This window comes from Herpailurus yagouaroundi, unplaced genomic scaffold, assembly GCF_014898765.1.
Source record: "Herpailurus yagouaroundi ecotype Mexico unplaced genomic scaffold, PumYag 190, whole genome shotgun sequence".
NCBI classification, from domain to species: Eukaryota; Metazoa; Chordata; class Mammalia; order Carnivora; family Felidae; genus Herpailurus; species Herpailurus yagouaroundi.
The window spans coordinates 34,076,588-34,089,989 of NW_024412421.1; the positions used below are offsets into that span (position 1 = coordinate 34,076,588).

At 52.0% G+C, this 13,402-nt stretch overlaps 1 protein-coding gene across 3 annotated transcripts in view; it reads left to right on the forward strand.

Moving 5' to 3' along the window:
* Nucleotides 1-13,402, forward strand: part of LOC121009873 (kelch-like protein 36) — a 105,092-nt gene that overhangs the window by 23,108 nt on the left and 68,582 nt on the right. For 2 of the 3 annotated variants that reach the window (XM_040443245.1, XM_040443248.1), the window contains exon 1: nt 13,036-13,236. The exons of the other annotated variant lie outside the window; for it this stretch is intronic. In XM_040443245.1, coding sequence (XP_040299179.1) covers nt 13,051-13,236 — 186 coding nt within the window. In that variant the 5' untranslated portion in view covers nt 13,036-13,050. Of the gene's footprint in view, nt 1-13,035; nt 13,237-13,402 lie in introns of those variants that run through there. 3 annotated transcript variants of the gene reach the window in all.

Sequence of the window (13,402 nt, forward strand, 5' to 3'; positions counted from 1 at the left end):
CCCCCCCCCCCCCCCCCCCGCCCCCCCCCCCCCCCCGGCGGGGGGGGGGGGGTCCTCTTGGTGGCCCGGCCTCACTCCACAGCCGCTCCAGAGGGGAGGCTGGCCTCAGCTGGGCCAGCCCAGCCTTTCCCGCAAGGTGGTCTCTGAGTGGAGACGCCCGAACTGTTGGGCTCAGCCCAACCCCATTCTGAGACAGGAAGTGGAAGCCGCCGGGGTCCCTTTTCCAAAAATCAACAGACGGTAAGATGTACCCTGTGTGCACAGTTCCATGAATTTTAACAGATAAGCAATCATTTTCTGCAGAAACTAAAGCCCAACCATGGACGAACGGACAAACTAAACGGACTCTAACTGGTCGACGAAATATTACATGGCCTTGAACGGGAGTGAAGCTGTGATCCAGGCTGCGTCATGGGTAAACCTGGTGAACACCGTGGCGAGTCACAGAGGCGGGACCCAGGGGGCTTGTGCTGCAGGATCCCTCTTAACATGCCAACAGCCAGGACGCGCAAATTTACGGAGCCAGCAAGTGGATGAAGCGTTGCTTAGGGCTGGGGTGGGGGTGACGGGGAGAGGGGGGCAATGTTTCTTCTTGGTGGCGATAAAAATGCCCGCAAACCGATCGTGGTTACGGTTGCACATCCCCGTGACCACGAAAAGTCGTCGAATACACTTCAACGGGGTGAATTGCATGTTGTGTGAGTTACATCTCAATAGAGTTGGTTAAGGCGTCAGAGCAATAATCCAGCCCACTCTCCGAGTTGCGAGTTTGGTCCCCCAGATAGCCACAGGTTGAGAGCCAGGAGACAAAGCTCCCTACCTGGGTTTTAAAACTGGAGACGGGGCAGCTGGGTGGCTCAGTCGGTTAAGTGACTTCAGCTCAGGTCACGATCTCACGGTGTCGTGAGTTCAAGCCACGCATCGGGCTCTGCGCGGACAGTGTAGAGCCTGCTTGGGATTCTCTCTCTCCCACTCTCTCTGCCCCTCCCCCACTCACACTGTCTCTCTCGAGCGCGTGCTCTGAAAGTAATTACATAAACGATGAGAATAGAGGCAGCATTCATTCTAGGCCTGTGGGGCAGCACCTCTGTGTGTGGGGGGGCCCCAGGGCACTGGTCCTCAAACCATAGTCCCCTGGACCAGCGACGTGACCATTACAGGGAACTCGCCGGGCACGCAGATTCTCAGGCCCCACCCTAGGCCTGCCGGATCAGGCCTAGCCACGTGTATTGTCACAAGCCCTCCCGGCGAGTGTAGCCCGTGCTCCGTCGGGGACCACCGCCCTCTGGAGGTGTCTGTATCCTATCTCCAGCCACAGACCTTTCTGGGCCGCGAGTCTCCGACAAATCGGGTGACCGTGGCCCCAACCCGAACCGCGGGGCTCCTCTCTGGCAAAGCACAGCCCAGTCCGGGGGGGCTGCAGCTTGGGGTCTCAGAGCAAACTCACACGGGGCCACACACCTGCCTGTGCCCCAGAGAAAGTGAACGTCGCCTGTGGACTTCCTGCCGACGGGGCCTGGAAGCTCTGGAAGCTCCGGCGTGGCCCAACCCTCTGAGCGATGTCCGGCCTCCTGGGCCCAAGGGAATCATTTGAGCAGGCACGCCACGTTAGTGACTCCTCTTTCCCGGGGGCCACGGTACCACCGCCTCTGTCGTCTGAAGGCGCTAAAAATACATAACCCCCGCACGCGGCTCCCAACTTCCAAGTGTGCCAATGCCCTGGGCCTTTTTTGGTGCCAGGCTGAGGTTCGAAACATCTGGATTCCCACGCAGCGTTCGTAACGAGTGAGCCTCCAGCAAGGGGGTGGCCTCGCTCAGCGGCTCCTGTTGGTAGAACGGGGGCCTAGACCACATCTCCGTGATGTCCCCGGGCAGGAACGCGGATTCTCGCGTTGGCTGCGTCACGTGCCTCCGGGGCGAGGCACCCCATCTCGTAAGTCTCCGTTTCTTGGGCTGTGACACGAGACGGATGGAGACGATTCGGGTCGGGCGGGGCGCCCCGCAGAGAGCCCTCGTCCCCTACGCAGCCACCTAAGGGAGTTCTGGTCAGGAGGGGCCTGGGAAATGCCCGAGACAGGATCCGCCTCTTGGGGAGTCACAGCAGGGTACACGGGTGCGTATTACAGCCTCCAAAAGTCCCACCAAGGACACCCATCCACCTTCGCTTAAACCAGGATCCCGCAAGCTCATTTGCTCCTGACCCCCCTTCGCTACTCTGTTGGTAGTGACAACGCCTCCAGAGGCCGTGTGCCGGCACATCCCCCTCTGGGAAATGGGAAGTTGGTCGATTTCTGTGTCCCATCCCCTCTGACAGTCTAAGATCAGGCGACTGTTTCATCAGCCACATAGAGAGGTGCCACAGAGACATCAGGGGAGACGGTCAGCTGCCTTTGTAAGATATATTCCCCACGGAGGCTGGTGGCTTGATGTGGGGGTTTTTAAAAAATTGTTAATATTTATTTATTTTTGAGAGAGAGATTGAGCAGGGGAGGGGCAGAGAGAGAGAGAGAGAGAGAGAGAGAGAGAGAGAGAGAGGGAGACACAGAACCCGAAGCGGGCTCCAGGCTCTGAGCTGTCAGCACAGAGCGGACGCGGGGCTCGAACCCATGAACCCGTGAAATCATGACCCGAGCCAAAGTCAGAGCCACCCAGGCGCCCGGGGTGTGATTAACATTTAAACTGGTGGACAGTGAGGAAAGCAGATCGCCCTCCACTGTGTGGGTGGGCTTTATCCAATCAGGTGAAGGCCTTAAGAGAACAAAGACTAACCTTCCTAGAGCAAGAGGTAATTCTCCAGTAGACTGTCCTCAGGCTTGAAATGCAACATCAGCCCCTCCCCCAGGTCTCCAGCCCACCAGCCTTCCTGCGGATTCTGGACTGGCCAGCCTCCCTAATCGCACGAACCAATTCCTCCCAATCGAGAGAACCCTTTGGCTTCTCTTTCTCTGGAAAACCCTGACCAGTAATACAACGTGACAACGCGAAACATAGAAGGGACGTTAAGCTTGGAGATGTTCATTACTGTTCCTAAGAGTGAACAATTAGAAACAATACGTATGTAGGGGCACCTGGGGGGCTCCGTCGCTTGAGCGTCCGACTTCGCCTCGGGTCACGATGTCGCGGTGCGTGGGTTCGAGCCCCGCGTCGGGCTCTGTGCTGACGGCTCGGAGCCTGGAGCCCGCTTCCGATTCTGTCTCCCTCTCTCTCTGCCCCTCCCCCCTCTTGCACTCTGTCTCTCTCTCAAAAATAAATAAAGATTAAAAAATAATAATAATAATGTTGAGGAGCTTTTTTTCCTTTTTAAAAAAGTGGACAACTAGTTGCATGGGAGATGCCAGCACACAAATCCAATATCCAATGAAAACCACTGTTAACTCTTATACTCTTACTTCCCACGTAGTAGCTACACGCCAGGCATGGTACTGAAGTTTTTTTTTTTTAATTCTTTTTTTTTTTAACGTTTATTTATTTTTGAGACAGGGAGAGACAGCATGAACGGGGGAGGGTCAGCGAGAGGGAGACACAGAATCCGAAACAGGCTCCGGGCTCTGAGCCGTTGGCACGGAGCCCGACGCGGGGCTCGAACTCGCGGACCCCGAGATCGTGACCTGAGCCGAAGTCGGACGCCCAACCGACGGAGCCACCCCGGCGCCCCGAGAAACTGGATTTTTAAGAGTAGGATTGGAGCCTCAGTCTCCTACCTCTGATTGTCCTTCCCATTTTTCTGAGGTCACAGCACTCGTGGGGCCAGCGATGGAGGGTGGTGGGGCGCCCCTTTCCCCCGCCTGGAAGACTACCATCCCCAGAATCTACCCATGAAGTTAAAGTCAGTATTATCGTATAGCTGATACATCAGTAGTGCTAACAGGAGCAATATTATCTTCCATGCAAATCCCTTTTATTTAATCCTAGAGCAAGCACTGCATGGAAATTACCTATGAAATGGAAATTATGCCTTATTTTCTTTCAACGTCCATTAAAAAAAAAAAAAAGCATCTCAAATTGGAAAGAAGTAATCCATGTCACAAGCCAGTTAGTCAAAAAATGTCTGCTTGGCGTCCCCAGAAGGATCATCAAAACCCCCACCTCTGAGGAGGCCCTTAGCACATACCAGGCACCGTGCAAAGCACTTTGCATTCGATGTCTCAGACGTATTCCTCATCGCCGTGAGTAAAATTCTTGTTGGGGGGGCAGGGCTAGCGTGGTTTAAGCCTGGGAGCATTTAACTCAGAAGCGAGGAGCGCTCAGCCGCCGTGCTGTTGCTAGTAGAAGTGTGTTCTTAACTTCGGCTGTGGTGTTCGCGAAGCGTGTTGATGGAAGTGAAGAGGAAGACGAGACGTGTATACTGTGTTTGAAGAGCACTGTCGTTCCCTTGGCCGATGTTTCTCTCTCCCAGCATATTGGAAGCAATCAGAGAGGTTCTACATGCAGTTAAACACCTCCTCCTGGGCTGCCCCATATAACCAGTCCAACAAATCAAAAATATATAGCGACATTGGCTACAGGAGAACATTGGCTGCCTGTCGCCTGGCGCATCAGTTGCTGGATTCCATCAGCTCAATATCTTCCAATTCTGTCCCCTTACCTACCTTCTCTCCAGTATCCTTTTCAGGATGGCTTCATTGGGAAGTCTGTGAATTCTTTCCAGCTTCAGGTATGGCTGCATCCAGGAGTTCACAAAGTGGCTCCAGCTTGGGATTCAGTTACAGGCTCTAAACTAGCTACAAGTCCTCCCATCTTTTTGTGTTTCTCTAACCTCACCGCCTTCCCACCCCTACCCCTGATGGTTTACCTGTTGATGCCTGAGGTATCTTTCTAGAATGAAAATCTGGTCACCCATGTGGGCCACAGTGGTTTGCTGCTCTAGGGAAAGATCGTCGTGTTTGACTTACTGTTTACTCTTAGGGCTTGTCGAGTATCAGTAAGTTACCGATGGCTTTTTCTTTCTTTCATGAACCTCATCGACGTCAGTCCTTCCCGGAACCCAATTCCCATCCTGCCGCTTCCTTCACTTGTGAGCTGAGTAAACCTCTGACATGGCTCGCGGTGTATTCACATGAGGTCGTGGTTTTAACTTCCTGAAATGATAGGTGCGCAACAATAGCAACAGTGTATTCATGGCGCTCCTTTGGTGGCAAGGGACACGGTCCCAGTCCAAAGTAGCCCAAGTCTAGGGGCGCCCGGGTGGCTCACTCAGTTGAGCGTCTGACTCTTGATTTCGGCTCAGGTCACGATCCCGGGGTAGTGGGATCGAGCCCCATGTTGGGCCCTGTGCTGAGTGCGGTGCGTGCTTAGGATTCTCTCTCTCAAAAAACGAAAACGAAACAGACCTCACAAAGTAGCGAACGTTTAAAGATGGCGGGGGGAGGGGTCTCAGTTCACGTGAAAACGTGCGTTGTCTCTAGTTACCAGGCTTCTCTCTTCCTCTGTCTCTGTCTCCCTCGCTTCCAAAAAGAGTAAATCGCTTGTTGTGGCGTCAGACCCACATCTACCTGAATCCCAAGCTTGTGTGGTTTCCAATAATGCTGGTACTGGGATGCCCACAGTGGGTCAATAGGACTTTGCTAGCCTGGAGGGACAGGGAAGGGTGTTTTAGACAGAGGGAAGGACACTGCTAAGCTATGGAGCTGTGAGAGATCGTGTGGCCTCTAGCGGCTGGCCAGCCAGTGAGGCCATGGCCAAGGCCGGAGAGCCCACGCAGTGGGTTTCATCCCAGGCTGTGCCTACTAGAACAGCGTGGGGCAGGGGGAGTTTCATGAAACACCTGAGCCCAAGCCCATGCCTGGAGACTTTGACCGACTTGGTCTAGGATGGGATCTGGCATCATTGTTTTAAACACACAAGTAGGGGCGCCTGGGTAGCTCAGTCACGTAGGGTCAGGGCGCCTGACTGATTGTGAATTTCGGCTCAGGTCATGATCTCACGGTTCGTGAGTTCAAGCCCCATGTTGGGCTCCGTGCTGACAGCTCAGGGACTGGGGCCTGCTTCTGATTTAAAAAACAAAAACAAACAAAAAAAAAAAACTAAAAATTTTAAAGTTTAGAAATTAAAAAAAAATTTTTGTAATACTTAAAAAATAAAAATATAAGTAAAAACAAGAGGCAAAAACACCTCAGGAGGTTTTATTTATTTATTATTATTTTTTTCCTCGGAAGGTTTTTTTTTTCCAATTTTTTTACTATTTATTTGTTTAATGTTTATTTATTTTGTGTGTGTGTGTGTGTGTGAGAGAGAGAGAGAGAGAGAGAGAGAGAGAGAGAAAACGAGAAGGGGGGGCAGAGGGAGAGGCAGACACAGAATCTGAAGCAGGTTCCAGGCTCCAAGCTGTCAGCACAGAGCCCGACATGGGGCTTGAACCCACGAACCGTGAGATCATGACCTGAGCTGAAATGAAGAGTCGGACCCTTAACCGACTGAGCTCCCCAGGCGGCCCTGAATCCGCGAGTGTCTTCATCTCGGACGTCTCAGACTCCAGAACTGCGGGAAATGCATTTCCACTGTTTACAAGCCGTCCAGTTTACGGTATTCTGTCATCGCAGCCCCAACAGACCGGGGGCATTTGATTATTTATGACTGCGTAACAGATCGCCTGAAATATAGTGGCTTAAGACAATCAACTGTCATGATATTGTGGGCTCACGGTTTCCATGAGGAAACACTCCAAGTACTTGAGAGAAAGGCTCAGCCTTGGAACTTACAAAGAGGGGCTGGTACCGCGCTCTGTTGGTCAAGCAAGTCACGGGGCCAGCAATTTAAGGGGAGGGACGCCGGCTCCGTCTCTCAGGGCACAGTGTCAAAGAGCTGGCAGCCGTCTGTAATCTTCCACACAGATGGCTCTGGGGGGAGTTAACGCAGGAAGAAATCCCCAGGGTGACTTGGAGTGTGGTGGCAATAAAGGCCAGCGTGCTTTAGAGCACATTTCAAATGGGGAAAAAAAAACCCCAGCAAAACCATGTCTTGGAACCATCGGATGCGTAGTCAAAATCTTGATGTTTGGAGGTAAAGTCATCGGAGGTAAGAGATCTTAGAGATTTGGGGACATCCTCCCTATGTCTCCAGAGAAGTCCCCAAAGAAAGTGACTTGTCCTGGCCCTCAGGAGACCCCCATCTGCATTCATCAGCCAAGCGCTTCATTAAATCAGCACATTGATCATAAACTTGGTGTCTGAACACTTATGGGACAGGCGCTGTTCTAGGCTCTAAGGATATTAGAATGAACACACCCTAACCATCTCTGCTTTCACGGAGCTTCCGTTTTGGGGAGAAAGACATGTGTTAAGGCAAATAAGTATATGGCATGTCAGGGATATGTTCTAAGGAGACAAAAGAAACAAAAAAGAGGATAAACGGTGTTGGGGGTAGGGTCCACTTTATCAAGGGCAACCAGGGAGGTCCTCGTGAGAGAGAACAGACAGGTGGAGACGACATTGCAGGCGGATGGCCGAGCAAGTGCTAATGTCCTGGGGCAGGAGGAACAGCAGGGAGGCTGGTGTGCTAGAAGAGAGGGTGTCGGGGAAGGAGGACAGGATTTGGGGGTCAGGACCAGATCGTGGAGGGCCGCGTAGGTCACTGTGTGGCCTTCTACTCAGAGCGATGGGGGCCCGTGGAAAGTCCCGGGCAGAGGAGGGTCAGGATCAAGTGTGAGTTTTGCCAGGCTCTCTGGCCGCTGCCTCGGGGTTAGACGGAAGCGGCAGGTTGGAGTGGTGGGATATTGCATTATAGGGTATTGCTATCACCCAGCCAAGGTGCGAGGGGCTAATTTTTCCGTTGCTAACTAGCTGGGTCACCTCGTCACGTCTGGGAGATCTGATCGGTCGTGGCTCGGAAGAAAGAGAACCTCTGCTCAGGAGAAAGCGTGAGCCTCGGAAGGCTCAAAGCTGTTGCCTCCCTGTCTGGAGACTCTAGCTTATGGTTCTAATATTCTTGGGGCTCCAACTGTTCATTCATTCATTAGGTATTAGTGGGACACTCACCACGGGTCAGGGATCATGCTAGAGTTGAGGCTCTCATAGAAAGCAAGGCGTGTGTGGACCTCACCTCCCCAGGGCAGCCTCATAATTATCGGGGCAGAATGGGGGAACCTCGCGGCTTTGGCTGAGCAGCATGAGACGGGACAAAAGATGATCAGTCTCCTGCTCTGTGTCCTCAGCGCCACGTGGCCTCCTCTATGGGAAGTCACACCTGTCAGGAAACCCCTGGGTGATCCCCCGGCTGAACTGTGCTCGCCGGCCACCCAGTTATTGCTTATTCAATTAATAATCAAAAATAAAGTCAGATGGAGACGCGTTAAGAAACACTCCTTTCATGGCAGTGTCCTCAGCGTCGGTGACATTCTGGAAACAAACTACACCGACAGCATGAGCTACGAACCTGCGTGTATCTGTACGTGCAGTCAGTAAATGGATACATTTCGCGTCACTTTCCCTCCCGTCCGTCTCCAGCTTCTAAATTAATACTTGCGAATGGTAGCAGCTCCATGAACTTTTGCCAAATGAATAAATAGTGGGCTGATGCAAATACACAATGTAATCCAAGTGCCCAGCACACAGCCCTCAGTACACGGTAGACGTCATTGTACGACCTGCCTCCAGTCCCCTGGCTGTCTCTCCAGCATCCTCTCTGCCAAGCCTCACGGCCGGTCCAGCCCGGCTTTCCAGGTACTACGTGGATTCCTCCAGCGTTTCCTGGACCGAGCTGCTCTCCACCTGCTTAGGCTCCACCGCAACCCTCGCGGGGTCGGTGGGTATGGGCTGCTTGGGACGCCTTGGCTGACGCCTCTTTGCGGTCCTCAGCTCACCCCACTCTAGCAGACAGATAGGATTTTTGTTTAACCCTGCCGACCCCGTGAGAAGAGAAATGGAGACTTCCAGCAGGGGGCTTGCCCACGGATCCCCTGCAGCTGAGCGGACGGACAGCTAGGAGCTGAGCTCAGACCCATCGGACCCCAAAGTCCACTCTGGAGATTCCTGTCCCGTCCATGTTTTTTTTTTTTTTATTGATTTTTATTTTTATTATTTATTTATTTCATTAAATTTTTTTTAATGTTTATTTATTTTTGAGAGAGAGAGAGAGACAGAGTGTGAGCGGGGGAGGGGCAGAGAGAAAGAGGGAGACAGAATCCGAAGCAGGCTCCAGGCTCCGAGCTGTCAGCCCAGAGCCCGACATGAGGCTCGAACCCATGAACCACGAGATCATGACCTGAGCCGAAGTCGGACACTTAACCAACTGAGCCGCCCAGGCCCCCCATAATTTATTTTTATTTTTATTAATTTCTTTTTTCATGTTCACTTATTTATTTTTGAGAGAGAGAGAGACAGAGTGTGAGCAGGGGAGGGGCAGACAGAGAGGGAGAGAGACAGAATCCCAAGCAGGCTCTGCACTGTCAGAGTAGAGCCCGGTGTGGGGCTCGAACCCACGAACTGTGAGATCGTGACCTGAGTCAAAACCAAGAGTCAGATGCTTAACCGACTCAGCCAACCAGGTGCCCCCAGTCCCATCCAGGTTAACAGCCTTCGGGAGAAAAAAAAAAATAATTGAGAAGTCATAGTATTTGTGCTGGAGTGCTGGGGTCACGGATTTTTTTTTTTTTTTCAAAATCTCTTGGTTTTGTCATAATAATTAATCTTGCCTTTAGAGTAGAAAAGATACTTATTTTTGTAGGCTGCAGGAGATTGAAGATTATTTCTTTTCCCCGTCCGAGCTGCCTGTCTGGCAGAAGAGAAAAACCTAAGTTCGACGAAAGCCCGTGAAAAACGAAGCTGTGCTTGGCCGAATGGGGAAGGAAGGGCTCGCAGGGGCGACGGGACGGAGACAAATGAAGGGCATTAAATGGCAACGTTGCCACCTGAACTCCTCGCTAATGCGAAGGTGCCGTGGTTAATGGCTCGTTTCATGAGACTGAAGTCGCCGGCACAGCCGTCTCTGGGCCGATCCCGGGCCCGGTCCTCTGAGGCCGGCAGGATACGCTGGACGTTCCGGAAGATCAGTGGAAAATCAGAATGGCAGTGAGCCTTCTGTGAGTGAGCGTTCAGTGCCTTCTCAGGCAGGCTCAGAATGGGGAGTGCCATCCAGACCACTGGTGCCTCTCCCCTTGTCTCTGCTTTCCTTACCGGTGTCTCCCCTGGCGACGGGGACGTCCCCGCCTGGGGTGGTGCCAGGTGTGGGGGAGACAGGGACAGTGGGTGGGTGTGCTGCTGCTTTGCACGGATACGTCAACTCGATCACGACTGACAACCCAAAACGAGAGCGACGGCAGGACGACGAGAGGAGATATGGGCACCACTGCAAGGGCACGGGCTGGGAGGTGGCAGTCTGGGTCCCCGAGTGCTCCCAGGGCAGCCGGCCGGGCCGGAGCGCGGCCTTGATGGGTAGCATTAAGCAGGTTTCACGTAACGCGTCCTGCGCCGTGAGCCGCAGCTGGGGGCTCAAGTGGGCAACCTCGGGTTCCAATCGGCTCTGGATGAAAAGTCCTCTGTGTTGGTTTTTTGTTTGTTTTTTTTTTTTAATTTTTTTTTTCAACGTTTATTTATTTTTGGGACAGAGAGAGACAGAGCATGAACGGGGGAGGGGCAGAGAGAGAGGGAGACACAGAATCGGAAACAGGCTCCAGGCTCTGAGCAGCCAGCACAGAGCCCGACGCGGGGCTCGAACTCACAGACCGCGAGATCGTGACCTGAGTTGAGGGTGGATGCTGAACCGACTGAGCCACCCAGGCGCCCCCATTCATTTTTTTAAGAAGTGAGGTTTGCAGAGAATTGTGGCTATCTTTCTTCGTTGCTCTGCCCAAAGCTGACAGATTTCTCAAGGGAAAATTCAAATTGGCATGTGAAATCATATCAATGAACTTTATTGTACTCAGGTTGAAATCCATCAGTCTATCTTGTGCTCTACACGGATCTTTTACTCGTGTATGATTTTATAACATCCCACATGGGTCATATGGAAAATATCGATTCACTGAGTTATGCACATCTTCCAAATGTTAACGATCGTTAACAAGCGCCAGGCACGATATCCCATGTGCTGGGCCATTATTTCATGTCCTCGTGGCAACATACTTGCAAAGTGGTGGTTTTATCCCCTGTGTTAACTAACGTCCTGTTGTTGCCGTAAAAAAGGACCACAAATCTACTGGTTTACATAGGACTATTTGACAATTCTGCAGGTCAGAAGATTTACGAAAATCGAGGTGTGGTCAAGGCTCTGTTCCTTCTGGGAGAAGTAGGAGAAATTCTGTTTCTTTTCGTTTTCTAGCTTCTAGAGACTGCACGCATTCCTGGGCTCATGGCCCTTTCCTCCATCTTCAAAGCCAGCAGCGTAACGTCTTCAAAGCAATCTCCCTCTCCCTCCCCACTCTCCCTCTGGAGCGGCCTCCCTTTTTTCCTTGTAAGGACCCTTGTGCTTACAAGGGGCCCACCCAGATAATCCAGAAAGCTCTCTTCCTCTCAAGGTCCTTAATTCTCAAGGTCCTCCACTTCATCCCATCCTTTTTGTCACGTGAGGTCATGTAGTCACAGATTCCAGGAATTAGGACGTGGGTACTTTGGGGATGGGAGCGGGGCCGGCGTTATTTTGCCTACGGTACCCCTTTTTACAAAAGATTCACGGAAAGGTGAAGTAACGTGCTGAAGTCCACACAACCAGTGAGTTGGGGGAGTCAGGATTTTAATTCAGGCTTATCTTGACTCTGGGTTCCTCCAATGTCCCTAAACGCATTGCAAAGACCAGGGCCTGCTCAGCACTATAGGGCCCATGATGATTGTTGATCCTTTCTCTTTACTGTTTACCCCTATGTATCGAGAAACCGTGTGTTATTATCTCCATGAGTGATTTGAAGATTAGAATTAGGTCTTATTTATTATAATTTTTCTTTTTGTTCAAGCACCGTTACGATAAAAATCAGACATCAACCACCCCAAGACACCAGTGGGTTTTCACATACCTTTGTCTTTATCCATGCGCATGTATTATTTTTCTGGATAGCATGGATACAATATTATATTGCTTCCCCAGCTTTCTGTTATATAATTTTTCAAACGCACAGAAAAGTTGATGGTACCCCTTTGATCCGATTGTGAACATACGCCTCATTTGCCTTCCATGTACAGTTGTGCGTCTTTATACGCTGTTTTTTGTTGAACCATTAAAAAATAACTCACAGGCATTATGACATTGACCCCTAAATTCTTCAGAGGCATAGTCTAACAATAAGAACATTCTCTCACGTGAGCATAATATCATTAGTATGCCATGACAATTACCAATAATAATTCACTGAACGCCTCTGTATCTCCGGGCCATACTCCAATTTCTCTGTCAAAAGATATTCACCGGCTTAAAAAACACATCAGGATCCCATCAAGATTCACCCACTGTATTTGGTTATATTTTTAGCTCTTTCATTTTAGAACAGTTTCCTCCCTCTCCCTGATCTATTTTTCATGGCATCCCATTTTTGAGAAGGCGAGGCCCTCGGTCTTGAAATGTAACCATGGATCATACTGTTGACCTCTGCTGCTTGGCACGGGGTCCGGCAATAGCAAGCTCTCTCCGTGCACGTTCGTGGAACAAGCGAGACCAGGGATAAGGGTTGTGAATAAGAATCACAGAAGCTACTTTTTTTTTTTTTTTTTTTTTTTTGCTTTTGAGAGTTGGCCAAGTTGTTCACACTCATCTAATAGGAACTTCCCAGAAATCCTGTGAGTTCAGAAATTGTATGGGTCTCCTTTACAGGTGAGGAAAACAGAAGGGTTTAGAAAGGGAAGTAACAGGTCTGAAATCACTCACCTAGAAAGGGAGGCCCAACCAGATGGTTAAGTGCGTGGCCTGGTAGGGGGCTCACTGTGTCTGGAATCGGTGCCCCCAAAGTCGATGTGTCTGCGTACGTGCCTGCACGTGTGTAACGGGCAACACGGACTGAGCGCTCCCCAGGCGCCAGGCCCCGATGCTAAGCGCTTTACGTGTGTGCCTTTGAGTCTTCGCCACTGCCTGGCAATAGGCGTGGCCCAGAGTGGGCGCTCAGGCAACGTTTGCGGGATGAACAGTGAATAAATGAATGAATGCACGGAACTGTTATCACCACGAGCAGGGGAGGCTCCTCCCGGGCCCTCGGCGCTCATTTGGGAGACCCCGGCCCAGGGAGACCTTGGGGTTCGGCGCCCCGGGCCGGCCTCCGGTCGCGGCTCCGGGCTCCGGACGTCCCGAGTCACGCCCAGCACCCCGGAGGCCCGCCAGCAGGTGAGAGGCCCGGGCCGGCCGGGCGCTTTGGCATCATTACCCCCGTCCCCCGCCCTTTCTCCTTCCGGGACCGCGGCCGGGGCCCCCAGCGCGCGGCCCCGCGGCCCGCACCGCAAAGGGGCGCGGGCTCGGAGTCCACCAGGCCCACTCCCGCCGCGCACGCCCA